The 27,549-nt window shown below is 41.3% G+C and overlaps 1 protein-coding gene across 13 annotated transcripts in view; it reads left to right on the plus strand.

The window, feature by feature from the left end:
* The window catches only part of MCTP1 (multiple C2 and transmembrane domain containing 1), a 384,882-nt gene that overhangs the window by 304,059 nt on the left and 53,274 nt on the right, over nt 1-27,549 (plus strand). For all 13 annotated transcript variants that reach the window (XR_008686400.2, XM_055429387.2, XM_055429393.2 and 10 more), the window contains one exon: nt 1,659-1,712. Coding sequence is in view for 12 of the 13 variants with exons in the window: in XM_055429387.2 (XP_055285362.1) it covers nt 1,659-1,712 (54 nt within the window). In the remaining variant the exon portion in view is untranslated. The remainder of the gene's footprint in view (nt 1-1,658; nt 1,713-27,549) is intronic.

Here is a 27,549-nt window from a genome sequence, read left to right on the forward strand (position 1 = left end):
CGCCCCCAATCCCTCCCAGCATCAGACTTTTTTCCAGTGAGTCAACTCGTCGCATGAGGTGGCCAAAGTATTGGAGTTTCAGTTTTAGCATCAGTCCTTCCAATGTACACCCAGGATTGATCTCCTCTAGAATGGACTGGTTGGATCTCCTTGCAGTCCAAGGGACTCTCAAGAGTTTTCTCCAGCACCACAGTTCAAAAGCATGTTCCCAAAATAAGTGTAAACTCTCACCCGATACTGGAAACAGCACATTGTGTTACTCTGGTTCTTTTGAAATGCTGAATGTCCAAATGAAAGGCCAGTTAATAGAAAATTTAAAGTATTACAGTAAATTCGGAACAATTTCCCAGTTTGTCAAATGCTTCTAGTTCATGAGAACTAGAAGTTTGTGTTTCGGCTCTTCTTTTAAATCAGTGCCTGCTTTTAAAATATTTGAGAAAAATTATTAGAATAACTAAGGGTCCTGATATGTTACTTCAATCTATGTAACTCTCTGTTTAGTAAGTCTTCGTTATTGAAATTTTCATTCATAGCCTATTCCTGTGTCTATCATAAAGCCACATGAAAGAAGAGTTAGCTACCTCCGTCTTCTAAAGTTATGAGCTTTGGAGAAAGGTTCAAAAGTATTTGATGACCATGATTTTATTGAATTTATTCAGAGATAAAGATACTGGATAAAAATATAAAAGCACCACAAGAATTAAAAATTAAATGGCATAAATGCAATCAAAAGTTGGCACATAGCTGAACAATAACTCCCCTCAAAGTTGTAAAATTTTTGCCTTCCATAAAGTGTGTGTATATAAAAACATAATAAAACACCTGAAATGGGGTGAAGTCTCATTTGTAATGCCTGCGGTTATATATTGATCCAGGCAAGGGGAAATTATTTGGCAAATCCAACATGACTATTTCATTCTGCTGAAGTAGATAAACCAGGAGCCATTAAAAAATATATGTATGCATATCTGTCCTTATGGGCTATATATACGTGTTATACACACTTGATTATTGAATGAATCTCTCATTTTCTTTCAATAGTAATGCCCATTCTCATAATCCATGTGTAAAATCACAGAGAATAAACATTAGAGTTTCAAGTAATTCACAAAAAGACAGGTAATTCAGAGATAGTCAAGAGTTGACATTTATACATCAGAATTCAAATTGGAGCTGTGAAAGATATTGTTAGTTTAGTGCCATAGATCACCAGCATGAATCAATGAACTGACAATTTTTTGTCTTAGGGTTTGGTGACAAGTAAATTAGAAATAGCAGAGCTGTATTCTGCTTAGTTATCTAGCTCCAAATTTAAAGCGCCTAATTAATATAGACAGTGGAGTAGGTGAAAAAAAACATCTCCTGATTTAAAGCATCCTTCAAATTAGTGTTGGTTTACCTTATGCATCGTTCCAATTCTTTAAGTCGTCACAGAACATTTCACACAAATAGGGTTCCCCTGACCAGGGACTTGGGTCCCTGGTGTTCATCAATTAAATGCATAGTATTTTCCTAATTGCTGCCTCTAGATCAAATATTCCCTCTCAGTGCCTCTGTTTCAAACGTTAATAAAGTTTTCATTTCCAAGAGGTTCAAAATGACAGAACAAAACTGTCTCTCTTAAAAAGCACGAAAACAACTTCTGTTTCTGTCTGCAGGTAGTGGAGGACGTGCTGGAGGACGAGGAAGAAGAAGATGACAAAGATGACAAGGTAATCATCTCTCCCAGCACGTGGTACCTGGGGATGGGGAACGCAGACACGACACTGTTTTCACAGACAGTGGAAAAAGGAGTTGAAGTGTTTCGAGTCCAGAAAATTGGACAGTGCTGTTTATCATCCTAACAATGCCACTGCACGTTGCAAAGAGGCAGAGAGGACCATAAATCGTCTTCGCTTTTGTCCAGAGCTGGGTCAAATATTTTTCTGCCAGGAACAAAAAAAATAATAATCATAATAATTCAGCTTGTCTGGAACTTGATAGCTCTCACAAAGATAACGGCAGTGACAACTGTTTTTGAAGGGCAAAAATTTGTCCTATCTCTAGTATTACAAATCAGGCTGCACTTTGGGGGAAGAGAGAAGTGAAAAAATAGCAGCCTGTGTGCGTTAAACGTGGATATCGTCATCTGTAATTTCCCAGGAATTGCTCAGCAAAAGAACACATGTATACACAGGGCTCTGGAGGGCATTTAAATAACCCCAATGCTCACTGCCTCTGGTCTAGACTTGGAAACAGGCCCTACGGTTCCTTGGTCTGGAAAGTCTGTGCAGAGAGGCTCGTATGTCGATTGCTGGTTGGCTTGCGGGTGTTGACCACAGTAAATAACAGCTGGTTTCTGGGACAGCTTGAATTGGTTGTCCCCTGGGGAGAGGGGACAAGTAGAGAAACCAGAATGACCTTGCCTCACTGCAGCAGTACCTGGAGTCAGGAGAACAGTTTTCTGTGTCACGGAGACTATTGATGATGGTTTATAGCATCATCTTTGGGCATTTCTGCATCTAAAACCTAAAAAGTCTTAAGGTGAGATTGGGAGGAGGGGTGAGAATGAGCCTTCATTTTGACCACATTGTTCAGCATATAAAGCCTGATTTTTGACCGACACTGAACCTGTCTGACTTCTGTTCTACTAAAGCACTGAAATTTTTTGGAGGAAGGAGAAAAACACTGTATCTTAATTTATGCCCTTGACCTTTGATTCCAGTAGAGATGTACACTTATATCCCAGTGTAAGAATTTGTACGCTGGAAGCAAGCATTGGAAATGTAAAAAAAAAAAAAAAAAAATTCTCGGTGATTAACTTCCTGAATGATTTTTTTCCTGACTAATATTCAATGCTAGAAGGAAAACAGAAAGACACCCATACACAAGCACACACATATACCTTCTTTCTCCAAATACAATCTTTCTCCCTTCTACTGCTATTTCAAATATTTTTAAATTGATAGCGCTTTTATGTAAAATGTTTCTTCTGGATATCATTTAGTCATTAGCAACATCATCAAGCATTAACAAAAATCCCCTTTCTGCAAAACCACATATGTGCTTGTTTCTAATGTTGAATAACATGAGCATACACTCCTGGCAATAAATGATATGATTTATTGTTAAGGTCAGTTGTGGAGCTGTAGAGAGCTTGTATTTTAACTCAGCATGCCAGCTCTGAATCATCATTCCTCTGCTGATAAACACTGAGCTGCCATCCATTTATGGCCATTTTTCCCTTGCTTGTTGCTGCTTTATTATTAAAGCCACCATAAAAATCCATCCTAGCAGCAAGTGTCTCCCAAGAAATGTTCATAAATGAAAACCCTTAGTGAAGGCTGGTACTTCAATGCCCCTGCCTGAAGTTGACCTATATTCTTTTAGCCACTTTTTTGATACCCTATACACTAATTTCCCTTTGTGGTCATTTTTTTTAATAGAGAAGATGTTTGTGGAAAACCAGTAGCGTACCTGGTTAACCATCTTACCAAAACATAGATGTCAAGTAGAAGGTGCCATGGTGGAAGACAACTCAACTCTTGGGAATGGCATTTATTGTTATGTGGTGTTTGATTGTCTGAAATTGACACCTTGGTTCTAACACATTTTCAGATCTGGTTTACTAAAGCTGACTGACGTTTACTAAAGTTTACTAAAGTGAGTGCTTAAATAACTATGAATTCACCTCTATTCTGCATAGGATGCCAAAAAACAGTGGTGTTTTCCATATGAAACGATTATGAGCTGATTTTCATAAATCCACCCTTTTATTTGAGTGATATATAAGAGGGTTTTGCTTTTATTCACTCATAACACAATTGATAATATAAAAACTGTATCTGAACAAAAAGAAAATCTCAAATGTAATAATTTACAATAGACATTAGGGACTTGAATAATAAAGGGAAGAATCTTAGAGTGGGAATCTTATATTCTGGAAATATAAAGTTTTTAGTATGATAAATGAAAATATGAAAGGATACTTCAAGTTTCTATTTACCAGCTTCAGTATCTCGGCTGACTCTTGCAGTGGTAAATGTTATAAGTCTTGGCTATCAGAGTGTCTGAGCGGGAGAAGGGTAATTTCCTACTTTGAAAAATTCATTGGTTCCTCTATTTAAAGTTTGTGTATAGAGTCATGCGTAATGGAGTTTCATGAGAAAACAAATGTGTTTTTTGCCATACGAGCAGGTACTGACCTCTAACTCTCATTATTTCTCTGTTTTTTCATATGGTATAATAGTGGGGTCAGGTCAGTGGGTCCTCTTATAGGATAAAAGTAAAAAAGATTAATAAATGTGCCAAAGCCTCACTTTAATTGAACCTGAAGCATATGTTGCAAGTATGTAAAATATGTCCCAGATGTTTCACCAGGACTAGTGTCTTGGCTTTCGTTGATTACCACAAGGCAGCTATTAGTCCTGTAACCTTTGGACTTGGGGGTAAATGGGGTATTACGTGGCGCAGAATGAAAGCACCTGTTTTCCATTCAACAAAGACCCCTGGCAGGCTTCGCCTAAGCCCATCCATATGTTTTCACTTAGCAGATTGTTGGGCGATTATGAAAAGTGTCTTTCTTTAGAGCCAGCATTGATATTAGTCACTCGCAATGAAAGGACAAGTCACTGGCTACTTGACAAGGTCCGTGTGAGCAGAAACCAAAGTTGTTCACTTCTTTTGAGCTTGGAGTGTTTTCCCCCATCATAATTATATAGCTGGCATAGACACAGGTATAAGAGATTGAGGCAAAGATGATAATAGCCTAACATAATAGTTTCATAATAACTTTTCTTTAAAGTGCTGCCTTTAGCACCTGGGAAAACTTTGGGTAAAATTGGTAAAGGCAAAAAGTCCTGATTTACTTAGATTCCCAGATCTTGAGATTTGTCCACATTATGGACTTTGAGTGTATTTTTGTGTGTGAGAGTTTCCTTTTTATTAAAGCAGCTAATCATTACTCAGATGAGGGTTTGTGGTGCTCAGATTTATCCTTCATTCTAGAATCCATTGTCCACATTTGCTTAAATCTAAAATTATGTGGCCTCTCTCTTAATCCAATTCCATGGTTTTCACAAAGCAGAGAATATGGGTTTGCAATGGTGAGTCTCAGTTATGAATCACTGACTTGTTAATATTTCCACTTATATCTGCCTTGTGTGGTACCACCAGGTTAAGCAGTGCTTGGCGTGGAATTTTTCTTGAATTAAAAGCTAGAAAGACACCATACTGCATTCTCAGCTCCCTTTGTGGTAAGGCATTCTTTCAGCCATCAACCACAAAGTCACAGTGTGATTTTCTTACCTGATACCAAATCCTGCCTTTGTGGTTAATAGAATATCTTAGCAAATAAGGCTTAGATAAATTACCTACGTGAAACTATCAACAAACTATATAATCGGGCTTTTCACCATGTTATGTGTGATAATACAGTGGTCAGTCTGCATAATCCTGACATCTCATTAATGAAGACCAGCTTTCTGTTTTGTAGCTTTAAAAGTTTAGGCATGCTTTCCATGGCGTGTCCTACCCTTGTAATGGGATCCCCCTGCAGTATCAGGACGCAGAATATAGACTGCAGGTTTTCCTCAGGAAAAGCACGGATCCAAATGCGTGGCCTTCTAGTAATGTTTATTGATAAAAGATATTTAAATGTCAGACTATGTGCTTACATTGCTTCTCTTTTTTTCTTCAGCCATGATGTCAAGTTACTGTGTTTCAAGATAACTAGTTGGAATGAAGGAACCGTTATCTGATTTACTTCAAAACATAGATTGTTTGCTTTAATTCTCAAAATCTGTGTTTTCTGGCTTGATTCTCCAGCCCTAAACATGTATATAACATACCCAAGATGAGTACATCTCTGCCTCTCAAATCAACTGTGAGGGGGAAGGGAAGAGATAACTCTGATAAGTGGTATGAGACAAGATTGTAATCTGACAAAACGGCATTATAGTCAGTGAAATAACTTCATGGTGGGAAAACAGATCAAAGATTTGGAGAAAGGCAGGAAAAGAAGAGACCAAAAAAAAAAATCCTATTTTATGTTTAACTGAAATACCATTGTATTCGCTTATTGGTATTATTAGTATTTTATGTGTATGTATTGTTAATTTTATTTAGTATTTTTAAAATGTATTAGTATATTAGTGGTATTATTAGTATTGTTAGCATTATTGCTTCATAACAAATTATCACAAACTTAGAGGCTTTTTAAAATTTTTTAAATATTTATTTACTAAGGCTAGCAATAGTCCATTGTAAATATAAAAATAAGATTTCTGGGTTTTTTAATATTTTAATTTTATCGGGGTATAGTTAATTTATAATGTGTTCGTTTCAGGTGTAGAGCAGAATGGTTCAGTTATACATAAACATATATTCATTCCTTTGTAGATTTTCTCATATAGGTTATCACAAAATATTGAGTAGAGTTCCCTGTGTTATATGGTAGGTCCTTGTGAGTTCAGTTCAGGCGCTCAGCCGTGTCTGACTCTTTGCGACCCCATGAATCACAGCACACCAGGTCTCCCTGTCCATCACCAGCTCCTGGAACTTGTTCAAACCCACGTCCATCGAATTGGTGATGCCATCCCACCATCTCATCCTCTGTCGTCCCCTCCTCCTCTCGCCTTCAATCTTCCCCAGCATCAGGGTCTTTTCCAATGAGTCAGTTTGCATGAGGTGGCCAAAGTATTGGAGTGTCAGCTTCAGCCTCAGTCCTTCCAATGAATATTCAGGACTGATCTCCTTTAGAATGGACTGGTTGGATCTCCTTGCAGTCCAAGGGACTCTCAAGAGTCTTCTCCAGCACCACAGTTCAAAAGCATCAATTATTCAGTGCTCAACTTTCTTTATGGTCCAGCTCATCACATCACATGTGTATACGGTAGATAACATATGAGTTATCTACTTTATGCATAGATAGTGTGTGTGTGTGTGTGTGTGTGTGTGTGTGTGTGTTCATCCCAAGCTCCTGATTTATCCCAGTCCTCCTTGTTTCCCTGGTGGCTCAGCTGGTAAAGAATCTTCCTGCAATACGGGAAACCTGGGTTTGATCCCTAGGTTGGGAAGATCCCTTGGAGAAGGGAATGGCTACCCTCTGCAGTATTCTGACCTGGAGAACTCCATGGACTGTATCGTCTATGGGGTCACAAAGAGTCGGACACGACTGAATGACTTTCACTTTAAGTCACTTCCTTGTTTCCCCTTTGGCAAGTTTGTTTTTGGTATCTGTAAGTCTGTTTCTGTTTTATAAATATGTTCATTTGTATGTTTTTAAACTGGATTCCACAAATGAGTGCTTTCATGTGATACTTTGTCTGATTTACTTCACTTAGTATGATAATCTCTAGGTCCACCCGTGTTGCTGCAAATGGCATTATTTCATTTTTTTAATGAATGAGTAATATTACATTATATACGGGTACGCATCTCCCTATCCACTCCTCTGTCAATGGACATTTAGGTTGCTTCCATGTCTTGGCTGTTGTAAATAGTAAATGAACATCCTTTCAGATTATGGTTTTCTCTGGATGTATGCCCAGGAGTAAGACTGCTGGATCACATAATAGTTCTATTTTAAGTTTTTTTTTAAGAAACTTCCATACTGTTGTCCATAGGGGTTGTGCCAATTTACATTCCCACCAACAGTGTAGGAGGGTTCCTTTTTCTCCACACCCTCTCCAGAATTTATTGTTTTTAGACTTTTTGATGATGACCATTCTAACCAGGGTGAGGTAATACTTCATTGTAGTTTTGATTTGCATTTCTCTGGTACTTAGTGATGTTGAGTATCTTTTCATGTGCTTTTTGGCCATCTGTATGTCTTCTTTGGAGGAATGTCTATTTAGATCTTCTGCCTCTATGTTTTATTGAATCATTTGGTTTTTTGGCATAGAGCTACATGAGCTGTTTCTATATTTTGGAGATTAATCCGTTGTCAGTTGCTTAATTTGCAGATATTTTCTCCCATTTTGCATGTTGTCTTTTCATTTTGTTAATGGTTTCCTTTGCTGGGCAGAAGCTTTTAAGTTTAATTAGGTCTTACTTGTTTATTTTGTTTTTATTTTCATTATTCTAGGAAGTGGCTCAAAAATTATATTGTGGCAATTTATGTCAAAGAGTTTTCTGCCTGTGTTTTCTTCTAATAGTTTTATAGTGTCTGGCCTTACATTTAGGTCTTTGATCTATTTCGGGTTTAGTTTTGTGTATGGTGTTAGAGAATATTCTCATTTCATTCTTTTGTGGTAGCTGTCCAGTGTTCTCAGCACTTATTGAAGAGATTATCTTTTCTCTATTGTATATTCTTGCCTCTGTTGTCGTAGGGTAATTGACCGTAGGTGTGTGAGTTTATTTCTGGCTACAACCATAAGCATTTTTTAGCTCTCAGTTCAGTAGATCAGAAGTCCAGGTATGGCTCAACTGGGTTCCCTGCTCAGTCTCACATTCAAAGTTTCAGTCAAGCTGAATTCTTGTTTAGAGGCTCTGTAGAAAAATCCACTTTCAAGCTCATTTAATTTGTTGGTAGAATTCAGTTCTTCGTAGTGAGGGGACTGAAACCTTGTTTTCTTGCTGGCTGTCCACTCCTAGTGTCCACTTGCCATGGCCCCACCATCTTTATATCCGTCAGTGGAGAATCTCCCTGTGTCAAGTCTCTTTCATACTTCAAGTTTGTTTCTTCAAGAGCCCCATTGTTTTAAGGGGTCACCTGATAAGGTCAGGCCCACCAAAGATACTCTCTCTTTTAAAAGTCAACTGTAACATAACCTAATCATGACAATGGCTATCCCATCATATTCCCAAATCCCCTCACAAACAAAGGCAGGGGATTATACAGGACATATACACCAGGAGGTAGGAATCTTGACAGCCATCTTAGAATTCTGCCTAAGACAACCGCCTAGTCCCACTCATGCTCTAGAACAAAAATGGAGCAGTTTCTGCATTCCTTGCTTTGCTACAACCTGATATAACTATCTCGCAATAAACAAATTAGGAAATCCTGCCTGCCTGGACATAGCCTTTCAAAGATGATAGGAAACATCTTAGACCAGAGGTATAAACTGCGATATATTTTACAGTCATAATACAATATGTTCAGGTTTGATCCCTGGGTCAGGAAGATCCCCTGAAGGAGGAAATGGCAACCCACTCCAGTATTCTTGCCTGGAGAATTCCATGGACAGAGGAGCCTGGCGGGCTACAGTCCACGGGGTCGCAAAGAGTCGGGCACGACTGAGTGCACACATCACGTGTACACATATACACACAGACACACACACACACACACACAATATGCTCCAGTTGCTTATTATCTGATTCACCTCTGCTATGAGGGATGGTTAGGAATGCAGAGAGCCCGATGAGCTCTTTATCCTTGTTGCTTCCTCCTGGGGAGAAGAGCAAATAAGAATAAAATCAGCAAAAAGTGAGAAAGGGCCCATTCCTCCTGTTGGTGCCTGGACCCACTGAGCAGATAGACCAGTGACCTCGAGTCAGTAGGAACAGGCTCTTTTTCCATCTAGAATCATAGCAAGATTGAAACTGGAGGATACCCAGGACAGGTGAAAGAAGGCTGCCTTGCTGCTCTAGAGCCGTCCGTCTCCTGGAAGGTACGAGGCTTTCTGCCTGTGCACATGTGGTTCACCGACACCCCCCACCCCGTGGACCTTCTCAGGAGCTGCATCTTTGCACAGCCCTTGGGTCGGAGTCCGTCCAGCACATCCGACTGGCCCGTGGAGCCAGGCTCCATGCCAAGGTGACCCTGGCCAGGGCATCAGGGGAAGTGTTCATGATGCCTGGGCTTTGTTTGATGAACGGCATGGACCAGAGCCCTTAGCAGGAGTCTGGATTAGGGCCCTCTTGGATGTGAGAGTTGGACTGTGAAGAAAGCTGATCGCCGAAGAATCGATGCTTTTGAACTGTGGTGTTGGAGAAGACTCTTGAGAGTCCCTTATACTGCAAGGAGATCCAACCAGTCCATTCTAAAGGAGATCAATCCTGGGTGTTCATTGGAGGGACTGATGCTAAAGCTGAAACTCCAATACTTTGGCCACCTCATGCGACGAGTTGACTCACTGGAAAAGACTCTGATGCTGGGAAAGGTTGGGGGCGGGAGGAGAAGGGGACGACGGAGAATGAGATGGCTGGATGGCATCACCGACTCTGTGGACATGAGTTTGAGTGTACTCCGGGAGTTGGTGATGGACAGGGAGGCCTGGCGTGCTGTGATTCATGGGGTCGCGGAGAGTCGGACACGACTGAGCAACTGAACTGAACTGAACTGAACTGAGCACCAGGGGCACCCAGGCGTTTCTCATCCCACGACTCCCTTGCGGGCCGCTGGAACCCCTGCTGTTTCATGCGAGCTCCTTTCCTTGGAGCCCCTGACACTCAGCACATCCCAGTGCATCCTCTCCCTGCCTCTCCTAGTTTTAAAGAGGAAACTATGCTTCTAATACAAACTTAAGTGAATCGCCAAAGGTGATGTAGACAGTCAGTGGTAGAGCCAGAGCTAAACACTCAGGTTTCCAATATCACATCTATCCTTCCTTAAGGTTTTCCAGGGGAAAAAAAATCAGAGTATAGATGCAAATGATCTCAGGGATGGTCTTTAGTAGCACAATCAGGGAACACACCATCCAAGCCATCGAGGGGCTATTTACACCTCTGTTTCCTTTTCTTCTTACTATTCTCTTTCACTTTCAGCTCTTTCACATCTCACCAGCTGAGGGGCTGTGTGGCAGGGAGAATAATAGCCCCCTGAGAGGTCCCTGCTAATCCCTGGAACCTGAGAATCTGTTACACTACAGTGTAAAGAGGCATTAAGTGGCAGATGGAATGAAGGTTGCTAATCAGCTCACTTTGCAATAGGGAGCTAATCCTGGATTATCTTAGTGGGCCCAACATAACAAGTGTCCTGAAAAGTGGAAGAGACCCTCAGAGTGGGTAGCAGCTGGCAGCCACTTGTACAGCTATGGCCAAAACCAATGCTCAGAACCTTCCCAGCAAGAAGGAAGAGCTGCTGAATCATCCGGACCACCTGAAGGTAGAGCTCTGCCAGCTGTACATTGCAAAGCGACACGTGGTCCGAGCTCTCCAAGATCTGAGCTGTCTATGAGTCCATTGCCCTTATTCTCACCGTCATTAACCAGACTCAGGAAGGAAACCTCAGGAAGTTCCATAAGCCCCAGGATCTGCTGCCCAGGAAGGTACATGCCCTGCACCCCAGGCTCAACAAGCACAAGGAGTTCTGAAGACCACGGAGAAGCAGCTGAAGCAGCAGCCACAGAAGACACGCCACCGTGGAAACACACAGTCAAGACTGGAGCTGCTGCTGCTGCTACTAAGTCACTTCAGTCGTGTCCGACTCTGTGTGACCCCATAGACGGAAGCCCACCAGGCTCCCCCGTCCCAGGAATTCTCCAGGCAAGAACACTGGAGTGGGTTGCCATTTTCTTCTCCAATGCGTGAAAGTGAAAAGTGAAAGTGAAGTCGCTCAGTCCTGTCCGACCTTTAGCGACCCCACGGACTGCAGCCTACCAGGCTCCTCCATCCATGGGATTTTCTAGGCAAGAGTACTGGCACTGGCTTGAATAAAGCATACACCGAGGGGGGGTGCGGTGGGGTGGGGTGGGGCAGGGAGGTAAGCAGCTATACTGGCTTTGAAGGTGGAGGAAGGGGCCATCACTCAAGGAATGTGGGCAGCCTCTAGAAACAAGAAAGGCCCCTAGACACTCCAGAAAGAAATGTGGCCTTGCCCACATCCTGATTTTAGCCCAGTGAGACCCATTTTCAACTTCTGAACTGCAGAATTGTAAGCTTACATTGTTTAAGCCACTAGGTTTAAGATAATTTGTTACAGCAGCAATAGGAACACTTCAAACTTCATTTTCTATACTTCTCAAAAAAAAAGAAAAATACTGCGTTTCAAAGCCCTAAATCTGAGCTCCCAATTTTTCCTTATTATGTTAGTCCTACTGTGCTATATAAATATGGCTATATGATTTTTCATTTAATGTGGAAACTAAAAGCAGAATCTAACAAAACAAATATTTTTATTCAAATTGCCTTAGTTTTTATTTCAGAAAGCTTGTCCAAATCGAGAGTGAGTTAGAACCGATCTCTAGTGCAGTGGGTTACTTTCCTATTTAGGAAAGTATTATTATTATTATTCATTGCTGAGTGGAACACCAAAGAATGGTTAACTTCATTTTTCAACAGAGGAAATCCACTTCCTCACAACATTCTTTCTATTTCTTAAAATGTTTCATTCCACAAAGCACCAGGACACAGGGTACTAGCCTTATTTAGGTCACAGACCCGTTCAGAATCTGAAGACAGCTGTGGATTTTCTCCCCAGAAAAAAACACATAAACACATATATAAATAACTTTTTGTGCCATTTTTTTTGCAACGGAAATTGAATTATTTTCCAGAGACTGTGAAGTATCTTTCTACAGTCTTATCTCTGTTGCTCTCACCACATTTCTCTTGACATTAATGCCTATTTTCCTCAAACACCTGAGATATATGCAAATTTTTCAAGTAAAAATAAGGTTTAATTCAGCTCAAAAGTAAGATTCTACGAGAATGCTGATGTTTGGCTTTGATATTGAAATTATGGAGTGGTTTTTTTGACACAGCAATAGGCTTGTTATTTTTGACATCTGTTTGACTATGACTTTTCAGTTTCATGGCAATAAGTGCTGAAAATACTCACTTGGCAGAAGAAAACAGTAACAAATAAAATGGGAGCTGCTGTGGCTTTATTAGATGAGGGTTAGACATAGTGAGATTCCTAGAGTTCTCCAAAATTCTTGTTGAGTTCATGCTTTGAAAAGTCTGCATCATTAATGCTTTGTCATTTTTTTTTTAAAGGATCAGATATTCATGGTTTCATGTTAAGGTCATCCGATGCAGGATTAGCTTTGAAAGGGTTATCTAAGGACTCCAGCTGCCTATCGGTTTCTACCTGTAAACAAATTGGAAAGCTTTGTTACTCATTCCAGCTTAGAGAAGCCCTTCTCCAGCCTTGAACTCCTTAGGTAGCTGTCTGCCTCCCACGTTGCAGTGTTAAAGAATCCACCTGCCAGTGCAAGAGACGCAAGAGACACAGGTTCGATCCCTGGGTTGGGAAGATCCTCTGGAGAAGGAAATGGGAACCCACTCAAGTATCCTTGCCTAGGAAATCCCATGGACAGAGGAGCCTGGCAGGGTTCCAGTCCATGGGGTTGCCGAGTCAGACTCAACTGAGCGACCTAGAAAGTAGACACACACATATTGCCTTCCACGTGCCCTTCCAGAGTGTCAGGTGAGCTGAAAAAAATTTAAATGTAAAGATTGACCTAGGTAACTTGGCAAGAATATCTGTCAAGTATGACAGAGGATGAGATAGTTAGATGGCATTACTGAGTCAATGGACATTTGGAGTTTGTCCATTGGCCTCAATGGCATTTGAGTAAACTCTGGGAGTTGGTGATGGACAGGGAAGTCTGGCGTGCTGCAGTCCATGGGGTCACAAAGAGTTGGACACGACTGAGCGACTGAGCTGAACTGAAAGGGAACTATGATGGACTCTTTCCTGTTGCGTTATTCTAATAGTTGGATTTCCTTGGCCTCAAAAAAAGAAAAGTGGAACTTGCATTTGAAGGTCAACCAAACATTTGAAGACAGGTCCTCTGGAAAGCTAGTTAATTTCTGTTTTGCAGCACTGAATTGACTCTTCTACTCTCATTTCTTGACAAAACTTCTTGAAATAGCAGTGTGTCAGCCCTGGCTCTCAACAGGTTGATAACGTTCATAGAAATAGACACAGTTTTTTCATGATCGCTGGCAGAGTCGTTGACATGGGCTGACACCACTGCATGTTGAGATGAGGAGCGTGTCTCTTCACCAAAGCAGAAGAACCAGATGTGTTGCCAAGCGTCACAGATGCTCCATCTGAGCACAGGGTGCCAAGATCTTTATTCCGCCTGAAAGTTTGTTTGGCAAAGAAATCCTTCACCATATTAAAGACATTGACTCTGCAGGTTCTATAAGGAGTTCACAATGTAGGAATTCTTCCTTGATTGTGATAACTTGCCAACAGAAGTTGGCTATGGAAATAGATGTATATATTTTCATTAAGTTATTAATATGTGCAAAAAGGGAAATATTAAAGAGAGGTCAGAAATTCTGCTGTGGCAACGGCATTTGATGAGAACACAACCTCAAGAAACATGTTGCTTAACCAAAATATTTCAGTGGCCAGGGAGTGGGTTATTTTTCTTGGTCTTATAATGAGCTCAAAAAAATGTTTCAATGCGAGTCTTTTTGTCTTGGGGAATATCCAAAGCCAGGTAAAGTTCCAGTTTGTAAAAATCAAGGTATTTTTATATAAGAAAAAGATCCACAATGTCGAACAGATTTTCAGAGCAGGCAGCTTTAGGTACACCTTCACTTTTGTTGGTTCAGTGCTTCTGTGGGCCAGAATCTTGTCACACAAGAAATAGTGTCCCTTTTGTGTTACCCCGCACTCCATAATTAATATTAAATTAATAGATATAAAAGTTACATGGTACTTTTTTTCTTTGCATTTTTCCAACTGTAGCCAAACTCAAAGTAAACAAAGGTATATGGCTCTGGCTATAATCATGTTAGCCGAGTAAGTTTTCTTAGATTCCTATCGATAGGAAACTGTTCTAGACGTCTTAACATGGTAGTGGCGATGCCAGCTGTCTCTTTACCTTCTATAGCATCTATGGCAAAATGCCTTCTATTCTGTACTCTCCTGCTGACTGATCTTAAGCTGGGCCATGGACCTCTCTTTGGCTGACCCATGCCACTTCCCACAAGAAGGCTCAAGAGCTGTCCTTTGACTCTGCCCTCTCTCTTTCCTTCTGAAACTCAACTGGAACTTTCCATGTAGAAGGGCTTCCGTCAGCTTGAATTCTGGAGTAAAGATGACGTGGTCTGTGTGTATTAGTTGTTTAGTCATGTCCGATTCTTTGAGACCTCATGGACTGTAGCCCACGGGGCTCCTCTGCCCATGGGATTTTCCAGGCAAGAATACCAGATTGGGTTGCCATGCCCTCCTCCAGGGGATCTTCCTGACCCAGGGATCAAACCTGGGTCTCTGGCCTTACAGGCAGATTCTTTACCATCTGAGCCATCAGGGAAGCCCCTTCAGCCTGAATTCTGGATTAAAGATGACATGGAGCCAGCCCATATGATCATGAATTTTGAGCAAAAAATAAACCTTTGTTTTTATAGGTATCTATGATTTTGAGGTCTTTTTTTCACTGCAAACACATGATTTAGTCTATGCTGATAGGTACAGCATTCCATGTCATATCCTCTATGTGACTCAGCGTCTTCATCTTATCTAAAAAGCGAAGTCTCAGAAAGGAAGTATTAAAATGTTATTTTCTTCCCAAATCCAGAAACCTAGTCCCACCCTTTGAAGGCGAATCTCAGATATAGGATGAACTAATTTGCTCTTGTGTCTGTCATATTGAAAACTGATCCTTTTTTATTTACCATAAACATATATTGAAGGATAAGTCACTAGGTAGACAAAGATAAATATGACACAGTTCAGGCCTTTCAGGAGTCGTTGTCTGATGGGACGCTTGGAGATAGAAGCTAATAGTTGTACTACAGTGAGAAAAATGTCATAGCAAACTTGTGAACAGAATCTGGGTGGGCAAAACAGGAGGGCGACCATAATCATAGGACTGTCAGCAAATGTTGCCCAAAAGAAATGCCTTAGAGTTTGGGTCTTGAACGCTATACAAGGACGTGTGGTGCATAAAGTCAAGTAGTGTGTGACGCCATAGGAGCCAAAGTGGAGGAAAGTGACACGGGTCAGGGAAATTTAGGGCTGCAAAGGCTTGTGTTGTTCAGTTTTGAATTGTGTCCATCTCTTTCCAACCCCCTGGACTGCAGCATTCCAGGCTTCCTTGTCCTTTCCTGCCTACCAGAGTTTGCTCAAACCCATGTCCAATGAGTCAGTGATGCCATCCAACCATGTCATCTCCTGTCACCCCTTTCTCCACCTGCCCTCAATCTTTCCCAGCATCAGGGTCTTTTCCAATGAGTCAGCTCTTTACATCAGATGGCCAAAGTATTGGAGCTTCAGCATCAGTCCTTCCAATGAATTTTCAGGGTTAATTTCCTTTAGGATTGACTGGGTTGATCTCTTTGTGGTCCAAGGAACTCTCAAGAGTCTTCTCCAGCACCACAGTTCAAAAGCATCAGTTCTTTTGTGCTCAGCCTTCTTTATGGTACATTCTCACATCCATACATGACTGCTGGAAAAACCAGAGCTTTGACTATATGGACTTTTGTTGGCCAAGTGATGTCTCTGCTTTTTTATATGCTGTCTAGATTTGTCATGGATTTCCTTCCAAGGAGCAAGAGTCTTAATTTTATGACTGCAGTCAGCATCCACAGTGATTTTGGAACCCAAGAAAATAAAATCTGTCACTCTTTCAACTTTTTCCCTTTCTACTTGCCATGAAGTGATGGGACTGGATGCCATGATCTTAGTTTTATGAATGTTGTTTTATGCCAACTTTTTCACTCTCTGTTTTTTGCCATCATCTAAGGAATTTGAAGTCTATTCTCCAAGCAATGAAGAATCAAAAGCAGTTCTAAAATAAGAAACTGTTATCTTGAAAGTTGTGCTTTAGGAAGGAAACTTTGGCAACAGGGTAGAGGATGGCATAAGAAGATGAGCCTTGAAGGGAGGTGGGCTGGAAGCTTCCACAGTAGCCCCGGCAGTAAATAATGGCAATCTTGTACCTACATAGAAATAATGACTATAGGAAGAAACAAGCACGAGAGATATATTTGTCTACCTCTCTTCAGTATGATTATTGAAAAAAATTATGTGGCTGGAGTAAGACCTTATACGAAGAGCCAATTCTTTGGAAAACACCTGAGGCTGGGAAAGATTGAGGGCAAGAGGAGAGGAAAAGGGGGAGACCGAGGATAAGATGGTTGGATGGCATCACCGACTCAATGGACCTGAGTTTTAGCAAACTCCGGGGGACGGTGAAGGACAGGGAAGCCTGGCGTGCTGCAGTCCATGGGTTGCAAAGAGTCGGACACAGCTTAGTGATGGAACAACAGTGTAAGGGAATATTGGGGGTTTTAGATAACTGGGAGCTGCCTATCTGAGGCATCCTTACATCCATGGAGCACTTCAGTGTTTCAGAGTACTTTCCCTTCTTTATATTAGTTAATGTTCTCTATGAATGTGTATTGGCTGAGCAAGTACCATTATCGTGATGAGGAAACAGCTAAGATTAGAAACCAGATAATGTGACTTAATTAGAAAAGTAGTTGAGCCTAAAAACCAGTTAACTTGTCTAATAGAGAGGAAGCTAAGAGTAGGAGTTAGGTAGCTTGCCTGATGGAGTAGGCAATGGCGAGCCACTCCAGTACTCTTGCCTAGAAAATCCCATGGATGGAGGAGCCTGGTAGGCTGCAGTCCATGGGGTCGCTAAAGGTCGGACACGACTGAGTGACTTCACTTTCACTTTTCACTTTCACACATTGGAGAAGGAAATGGCAACCCACTCCAGTGTTCTTGCCTGGAGAATCCCAGGGACGGGGGAGCCTGGTGGGCTCTATGGGGTCACACAGAGTCGGACACGACTGAAGTGACTCAGCAGCAGCAGCAGCTTGCCTGATGGTGAAGAAATGGATATCAGAAAACAAATTCTCTCATTCATTTCCCTGCCCAGTCATGTTGTGTCTAAGCCTGCTGACCCACCTAGAGATGACAACCAGGCCACTTGGAATGCGATCCTGCACAGCCAGCGCCTGTTTGCTCAGTCTACACGGGCAAAGCGTCCTGTATGCCTGTCCAGCCCTCTTCGGCTGCTAGGTCTTGAGAAAGCAGACTGAGCTTTGGAAAAATGAGGGCAACATTGTTTTTTACTCATTCGGTGTCCTTCCAAATGGGAAGCCCAGATCCAATGTGGAAGCAAAGAACATGAATGTGAAGGGACTTTTAACGCCTCAAAAGTTGGTTCAGAGCAAAAATGTATAGAGCAGCCGTGCTTATTCTGGCCTTACTCTAAGAGTCAGTAAGCAAGTATGATGCTGGAAGAATATGGGTCAGTTGAGAAGCAGCTACTATCGTCAGTATTTTTCGATGAAAACCAAAACCTCTGAGACATAAAGTAACTCACTAAAGGTCACAAAAGAAGTGAAACAGCCAAACTTCAAACTCTAGTCTGTTGCCTCCAAAGCCTCCCTTTTTCTGCATAGCAGCCTTACCTCACACCCTCCCCCCCGCAAAAAAAACTTAGTGCCCTAAAGCAATACTTTTCCATGTCTTCACCATGCAGTGGACTAACTGGGCTCACCTGGGCGGGTCTTGCCTGAATTTCTCATGTGGTCCAGCCAGATGTCTGTGGTCATCTTCAAGGTGGCTCGGTCAGGTAATCAGAGGTCGTTGCAGGTTCCTCCTAACGTGGCAGCTCGGTTCTGAGAGAGAAAATTCAAAATTGATTGTTTCAAGAGATCCAGGTGTTGGAAGTACAAGAATGTCACTTCTGTCGTTCGCATCAAGCTAGTCTATAAAGCCAGCCCTGATTCAAGGAGAAGGTGAATTTGATTCTACCGCCTCAACAGGAGTGTCAAGGTCATATTGCATAAGAACCTGAGCGATAAGATGTGTCATGTGGCTATCTTTCAAAAATAAATCAGCCACAATTTCCAAAGAGCACAGCTTCTAATAGATGTCCTGTTGCCTTCAGGAATATGAAGCCTGTTACCGGGAGACTGTCTAAGGCTTATCCACACATAGTGCTGGATTAGGTTATCTCAAAAATTAAACAAACTAGCACTTTCAATTTGCCAGGTATATCTAAATTTTATCATGCTATTAATATTTCTTTTTATTTCACTTTTTGTGCTTGATTTACGAAATGACAAGCAACAAAGAACTGACTAAATTGTCATTCTCGACTTCTCCACTGAAATCTCAAAGGGCTCCCTAAATCCCTCTTCTTTTGCTTTGTCCAGAGATAAGGATGCAGTCCAAAAATTTCATCTTCTACCTAAGCTCTCCCCTAAGTGGAGGGGGTGAGTAGGAAGGAAGTTGTAAAGAATCCTTTTAAAATTCCTATTTAAGTTGTAATGGACATTCATTGTCCTCTACCAATGGAGGACAGAATGCCAGTCCTGTGTTCTGGAAGTCAGGCTTTACTTACTCTGACTGGCTGCCAAAAAGAAAAAGTCAAGTGAGGAAAAGAGGTTGCACAACATTTCCTTCTTAAAACATAAGGGTTTCTACTTTTTAGAAAATGTAATTTGAAATTGCCAACAGATCACATCTGGTATTTTACTAATTTGTTCAAGGTCATTTCTCATAGGATTTCAAAGATCACTTATATCTCTAAAACTTGTGTTGTAAGAGCTCTGAGTAACTCTGTCAGAACTCTTTTCCAAGATCCTTGGAGCTAATATTTCTCTGTTGTAGTGAGGTAGCAATACATAAAATATATATTCAGCATGTTATACTCACGCATGCTATTTCTCAGTTCTGGTATCTTAGCCGAGTCTTCTGATCAGCAATGATTTAGAAATGGGAACAGCATCTGTATTCTCTGTGATTTCACAGTTGAATATTTTGGAGACATACAAGGCAATAGATAAACGAATATACAGCTGTTGCAGTCTGATAATGTAAGATTTTATTGATTATCCAACAGAGTAACTAGCCTGGGTATTAGATTTGCTTGTCACAACCTTCAGTGCCTGGGGTAGTTGAACAAGTTCTTTTCTTCCACTGAGTTGACCTCAAAGTCACATAGTTTCTGAATCAAGGTCCTCAGATTTCATACTTTGGCAATTTCTTTCCTTTCTAATGGGGTATATTAGAGAAAATGTGTCACCTTTTGCACCATGTAATACCAAATCAGATCAGAATTCATGCACAATTATGTCAGTGGAAATCTAATCGTACAGGCTGGCTTATCTCTAGATAACACGTGGAAAAATAAACTTCCACAACTGACAGATTTACTTGATTTTTTTCAGATAAGTTATTTGTAAGTAATCGAGCTAAAGACTGTAACTGGATTATTTTTCATAGTATTAAAAAAAAAAAAAGGCCCTCTATGGTAAAACGGTTGCTACGTATTCAAGCTCTGTCAATCTGCGTTCTCCCTTCTTCCTCTTTGAAAAAGTTCCTGTATAATGAATGCAAGGAAAGAACCAAAAAAAAAAAAAGACATTTTGCATTACCTATATTTATTAAGAGAACTAACAACTTTAGGCAAACAAAATTTACATAAAACACTTATGTGAAAATAACTTTCGTTGCTAGTTAATGGCATTTAAGTAACACAGGTTATGTGGTAGGCTACCTGGGAATGATATTCGGCTGTCTAAAAAGCATTCGTGTTTCTCTTTTATAATCAGGGAAAGTCAAAGCCCATTACTAATCTGAAGTCTTCTTGAAACCAATTAAAATAATTTAAGATAAGTTGTACTGCAAATGTGCTTTTTAAGTGTTTTAGACTTAGGATGTCTTAGGGATGTTGTAACCCCTTTTAACGTTACTATTTATATATAACTACCATGTGTATAGTATTACACCTTTAATGCACTGTATTAGCTGTCACTTGAAATTAAGTGCAGGCGTGTTCTTTTTTGGCCTTCAGTTTCTCCTACATTAAACGTTTAAATAATGATACCAGTAGTAAAAGGGTAGGTAGCATTCCCAGCGGAAACTCACTTCTGCATCTGGTTGGGTTGTGTTCGGGTTTCTATGTGAAAGATACCATAATATCAGAATCTTGTGTTTACACACCTGGTATCCAGAACTCTACCTGATGCCTTTTCTCAGGGAATTAATGGAATCAAAGCTTAGGGTAGGCATGTTTGATAGATATGCCTTGTCTAGAGAGATCTGGTGATAATTCCATCAAAATTTGTCCCTAGCTGGCCATATATCTATGCATTTTTATATCTTTGTAGTTTTCTTCACCATCTCTGCTTGCATCAGTGCCTTCATTAGAAGGTCAGGTTTTGAGGATTTAGTAATTCACCTTGAAATGTACTATAAGTTGAATGTATCAGGCATGAGTTTTCTCCACTCAGCATGAATTTCATAGCATTAAAAAAGGCAAACCCAGAGCTAAAATATTTTCTTGCTATCTGTTTCTAATTTAGATGGGGAAAAGTAAATAGATGCTTATTGATTTCAGGTGTTTTTTTCTGTTTCTGTAAGTCATGTTTGCTTTTTATGGTATAAAGACATTATGCAGACCTTTCTCCATGAAGATAAAATTGTGCATTTTCCAAACATAGAAAACAATTAGATTTAATAAAAGAAATTATCCATATGGGAGCCACTTGGAGAGGTTATAGTTTATACTAAAACAACTGATACGAAAATCAAAATTCCTGATATTTACTCATAAGTAATCCCCTTCCCACAGCCTCATGCACAGTGATCCAATTTTCTGTGCGAGTCTTCTCCCCATAACAACAGGAAAAAGAAGAAGATGTTAGAATGAAATAAGTTTTTATCTCACAAGTTTTGACCAGCTTTGTCACCTGTGAGTCCATTCGTAGCTGTTTACACACTCACAGCACAGAAATGAAGGTGAAATTTTTCTGATTAAGAAAAGGCAATCCGGACCTATTTTTCACATTTAATGTGAATGATTCGTTCAGCTCATTCATTCACATATTCATGTATGAGTGCACTTCATTATTTGCACATCTGTGACAGAGGTTCACTCTGTGCATCCCATGCTTGCACACTTTAAGGAAAAAATCCACCCCTTCGTTCACCTTTCATCTCAGGCCTCCATTTACTCCCCTCTCTTGTTCAGGCTTCTTTCTTTCCTTTGTGGCTTCCATCTGTAACACTTGACTAAACTAGTTCCCTGAAGACATCGATAACCTCACTTGGGCTTCCACTTTTTGAGTGCATTTATCCCAGCGCCCTTTCAGCCACCATTTACTATCCCACTCTATTTCCCCATGCACTAGTGGCTTTCTGTTCACTCTAACTCTTCAGTTTTTGTCTTTTGTCTCCAGTTTGGGATACTCCTAATTTTGTTGTTCCCTAGAGATCTGATCTACGCCCACAATGTTAACTTCCCACCCCAGGGAAGATGGGAAAAGGAAATGGCAAACCTCTCCCGTATTCCCATGGACAGAGAAAACCCATGGACAGAGGAGCCTCACAGGCTGCAGGCCAGGGGGTCACAAGGAGTCGGACATGACTTAGCGACTAAACAACAGCAACTTAGTGACTAAACTGACAGAGTTTTCACTTTCATTCATTTCTTCATTTGTCCATCTAACAAGTATTATGTTCTTGGAATGTTCAAAGCACCATGCTAGCTGCTCTGAGGGATACAAAGAGAAATGAGACCTAACTCCCTCAAGGAGCTAAAAATCTCTGGTTTTGCTTTTTTTCCCAAGTCTGTTGCCTCTTTCTAAGACATTGAAAGTTGTTCCATTTTAACCCCAAACTCAGTATATTTCAATCTGAACTTGTGTTCTTCCTCTAAAAATAGCTTCCTTTTGTAGTCCGTGGATTTCTACCCGTAGCATAATTATTTGGCCCGTGAAGACCCAAAAACTCAAGTTATCGTTGGTGGCTCTCTGTGTCTGCTGCTGCTGCTAAGTCACTTCAGTCGTGTCCGACTCTGTGCGACCCCATAGACGGCAGCCCACCAGGCTCCCCCGTCCCTGGGATTCTCCAGGCAAGAACACTGGAGTGGGTTGCCATTTTCTTCTCCAATGTGGGAAAGTGAAAAGTGAAAGTGAAGTCGCTCAGTCGTGTCCGACTCGTAGCGACCCCATGGACTGCAGCCTACCAGGCTCCTCCGTCCATGGATTTTCCAGGCAAGAGGACTGGAGTAGGTTGCCATTGCCTTCTCCTTCTCTGTCTAATCTGTAATCAAAGTTGTGTAGATTCTGTGGTTGTACCACTCTTGACTTTGTCCCTTCTGCTTAGATTCTCTTGACATGCTCTGCCTTGCTATCTACATGAAATGCCCTTCCTGCTTGTTCAGGACCTGCCTATCATTTCAGTCCCGGCTGGAATCTACTCTTCCCACCTTAGCCAATATTGAGCTCCACTCTGGAAAACACACGAATGCACTTGTTCTCCTCGTCTGACACTCATCTTTTCCCCCTGCCATTTTGTGTACGTGTGTGGAAACAGTGAGTGGTCGGAGGGGAGCCAGAAGATCCTGGTCATGGAAACCAAGAGTTGTGAGAGGCGTGCTACTTGCATTAAATATGGCAGATGCTCATGGAAGACAAGAACTGAGAAAAAAAAAAAGTCATGCACATTGGTGATTATGTTAGTCATGACCTTCGTGCTCACAGTCTCCCTAGAGTGGTGGGAGCAGAAAGCTGAGAGCATATTGGCAGCAGCTTGTATGAACCGCCCTTCAGAATAGTTGACTCTGAAAGGATAACAGGAGGAAGGACAGGAGCTTGACAAATTTGGTGAGAACTTGGGGTTTGCTTAAGTAGCGGAGAGCTCACCATATTTTAGAAGGAACCACTGGAGAAGGTGGAGCTAGAAGAGAAAAGGGTCAAGAGGTGCTGGGTATGGATGCAGGGAAGAAGGGATGAAGTTCCATGGGGGAGCTTCTGAGTGAAAGGGTGAGGCCTGGGGAAGCACATGTGGTCTCAGTTCTCTCAAGACAGTGGGAGAAATAGCTATTACAAGTTGAGAGTTGGGATGGAAGGTTCTGGAAAGAGGAAGAAGACTGAAAGAACACTTGGGAGAAATGTGATGGCCGGTCAACACAAGGTGAAGAGATCGTCCAGTAACTGTGAAGGCCCAGCCGAGGCTACGTGCCGAACAGGAGAGTCTACGGCAGCCAAAGCAGAAAAGTTGGCAGCTCAACAGCCTGGAATAATCTGTACAGAAGCCGGGTAATACAGAAAGGGCACAAGGCCGAGTGCGCTGAAGCCCATCTAGGCTGCAGGGAGAGGAGACAAGGGAAGCTAAGACTGAGTGGATGAGCTGGTAGAAAGGGGAAGAGCTAGAAGGGTGAAGTCTGTTAATGAGTAGGCTAGAGAAGGCACCCCTCGCAAAAGAATGACGGAACAAGATAAATGTTTCACTCTAGATACTGGAAATGCTCTCCCTCCCCACTCTCCTCTTCCCTCCGTCCTGCCCTTCCTCTCTCGCCGCCTCCATTTCTTTCTCTCCTTTCTCTCTCTCCCTTTCTCTGCTTATCATAGAAGACTCTTCCTAGATAATAAAAGAAGATATATATTTAAAGTTAAATGCACTTTGACACTCCTGAAAGCGCCTATCAGTTGAGTAAGGACAGCTGAATTTTGTTCTCCATCTTCTTTAACTCTTCACCTATGTCTTCAGATGAAGTCTGTTTTAAAAGAAAAAGAAGAAGAAAAAGATGTCAGAGAGAGTCGTAAATTATAGAACGACATCCACCAGGCAGTTCTTCTGTCACGCTCACTAATATTGCTTAGCATTCTGAGTTTTAAAAATAACACAGTATTGAGATTTAAAAGTCTGTGGTTGCAGAATACATTTTTTAAAATAAGACTTTTTTACTATGCATAGCCAATTATAGTCCACTGAGAAAAGGATCTATTTTTCCAATACATTTTTATTATGTACTTAACTGACAGACCTTCCCAGCTTCTTCGTGGACGTTCCACGCTGTCAGCCACTGTACATAATATACTTCTTAGAAATCTACTTAAATTTGTATTTACCTGTGAGGCTAGATTGGCTCCAGAGGACACAGTCCTTTTTTCCTTGAGTAAATTATACATATTTTAGAAAACTATCTAAAAACATATTTACCTCATATGGAATTCTGGTCTCAAGGGTAATTAAGACCAGTTTTTGAAAATCATAGCCAATACACTTTAACTCTCTCAGGTAGATAAGATATATTCTATAATCATCTAAGAAAGAGTTCTCTTTTCCTTTCCTCCTCTTTTCCTTCTCCTGTAACTATCACCATACCTCTTTAATACAAATATTTAGTAATTATTTCAGTGTTTCCTCAGATACTGCCCTTGTCTTGGGGTCAGCACACCAATTATGCTTTCCTTCCACTCCAGGTACAGGCAGCTATACACAGAAGAGGCAGAGTTACCCTAAGTGTACTTTCTAGAAGAAAAGTTATTTTATGAAGTTTCAGATTCTTCTGCATATAAATTTTCTTTGGTCTTCACACTTTAAGAAGGAAGTTCCAATATTAGGAGTTTACTCATAGAGCTAAGAGTAGAGTTTTTAGGGCACTATTACAATATTTGCAGTGATTACTGAACTTTGAGTAGGGTTTTGTTCATGAAGAGATACATAGTTGAATGGATACAGTATTTTGAGTCTATTTTAAAAATGAAAGTAATATCTGGAAGTAAATATGCAATTTTTACTTTCATTGTATTTATTTGCAGATATGTTGTAATTATTTGCAAAAGGCAGCTGTAGGCCACGATCATTATTAAAGCCAGAGAAATAAATGAAATTTCCTAGGAAAACGTACTTTCTCATTTCACTATTTTGCACTTCTAAAGCATCCTTTATACACTGATTGCTTTGTCTACATTGTTTAATGAAAATGTACAGCCCACTTTTCCTTTGTCTTACAAGAATGTTGCAGTAGTTCCCCTAGAAAAAAAGCAGTAGAAAAGTCATGTGACAGTAATTGTTAGGTGGTTTGTAGAGACTGTTTGAAAATAGAACTAAAAACCTGGGGAAAAGGTGTTTCCTAAAGTGTCAGATGGATATTAGTATAGAGTAATGCCTGGTTTGTTTCTTCTCTTCTCTGCCTTTGAGACCCAATCCTTTTCATGTCATGAGACTGCTGGAGTTGCTGGGGATGAATGTCACTACTGCATGCATCCTTCCCCTGGCAGGTCAGGGTTTCTGTGGTCTCTTCCCAGCCAGGGTATTGGGATCTAAGAATTCATCCTGCTCTGCCTAAACCAGGGTGAGCCTCTGAACTGGATTCTCTGGCTAAAACCCTATTAAAATATTTGCAGAGACTGCTAAGCTTTGAGGCTTGGATGAGGGCTTCTGTTGGGTTAGTGGCCTAAATCTTAATCATTTTTTTTCTTCCTAGATTAGTCTTACAACTCAGGTAAGCATGAGTCCTGATTTGCCTAGCAGAGTCCCAGTTTATACCTGTTATCCTGCTGTAATTACTGATAGTCCCCACTTTCGCATTCCTGGTGGGTCAGATGGTAAAGCGTCTGCCTACAATGCAGGAGACCCGGGTTCAATCCCTGGGTCGGGAAGATCCCCTGGAGAAGGGAATGGCAACCCACTCCAGTAATCTTGCCTGGAAAATCCCATGGATTGGTAGGCTACAGTCCGTGGGGTTGCAAAGAGTCGGACACGACTATGCAACTTCACTTTCCACTTTCACTTTCAGAAATGTCTCAGTTTGAATGACAGGATATGATGAGTTCTTTGGATTGAGCTTTGTTTTCTCATGTATGTTTGTGTTTATGATGTTTATGTTTATGAAAGGTTACACTTTCTTTTTTCTACTCAGGTAAATGTGAGAAGATTAAAAAAAAAGGCTCTAGTTTTTCTTGAAGTAATCTAGGAACCAGGTTAAAATCAATTGCTTCGCCCAACTTCAAGAGGTTTCAATTCAGAAAGGATACAGTGGGACATGGCAAATTTTTTACTGAGGTGATTCTTTGGCATCCTAGAGTTTGAGAACTTTCGTTTCGACACACGCAAACCCAGCCTAGTTCTCTGAACTCAGCTCCATGCAAAGGGCCATAACGACTCCAAGATCCTCCAGTGAACATTCAGTCCAGCTGATGGGCTGCAGTCTGGCTGGGTGACACTGACAGGCTTGAACAACTAAAATTTCCCAGGCTAGCTCCCAGGGCTTACCCTCACTACCCTGCCAAGATGGGAACTCAGGTCGTCATTTTGGGATGAAATTCAGTCAGAAGAATTCTTCCCCAGTTCTCTGGCCAAACACACAGGCACTGCTTCAGCCATACCTGAGGAAGCTATTTTGAGTATTTTGTGTGGTGAGTGCAGCCTGAAGAGCAGTGTATTTCTAGAAGGTTGGTCCTAGAACAAAAGACAAATCATTGAGTGATTCAACCCCCACCGCAGGTTCCTTCAGGAGGCTTTGTGTGGAGCATGCCCAAGGACACATGCCATTCAATGGCGGCTGGCTCGGCTGACACACTCAAAGTCATTCTTTCCTTTCGCAGCTGCCAGGGCTCTGCACATTTGGTGGATTCCTTCTGGGCACTCCACATTCCACCAGGCAGGAGAAGCTGGCACCCGAACAAAAAGAAGCCAGGACGCCCCCTGGCCTCCCAGAGATCAGGGCTATTGGCCTCTCACACATGTTAACGAAGTGTTGTCTGCATTCTCCAGGGCGCTTTTATTAGTCTTGCACGGGCACCTGCATTGGAGGGTCTTCAACACTTTTTTTCCCCTCACTCTCGTCTTCACCCCCGCCTTCCACGCCACCATGCCTCTTTCTCTGACACTATCTCACACGCCTGGGCTCTGAAGAACGAAATTAAGCTGTGATTTGGTGTGCTAAATTACCTGAACTAAAA

Source organism: Moschus berezovskii, chromosome 8 (genome assembly GCF_049115385.1).
Source record: "Moschus berezovskii isolate FMDL1 chromosome 8, NW_MosBer_1.0, whole genome shotgun sequence".
Taxonomy (NCBI): Eukaryota; Metazoa; Chordata; class Mammalia; order Artiodactyla; family Moschidae; genus Moschus; species Moschus berezovskii.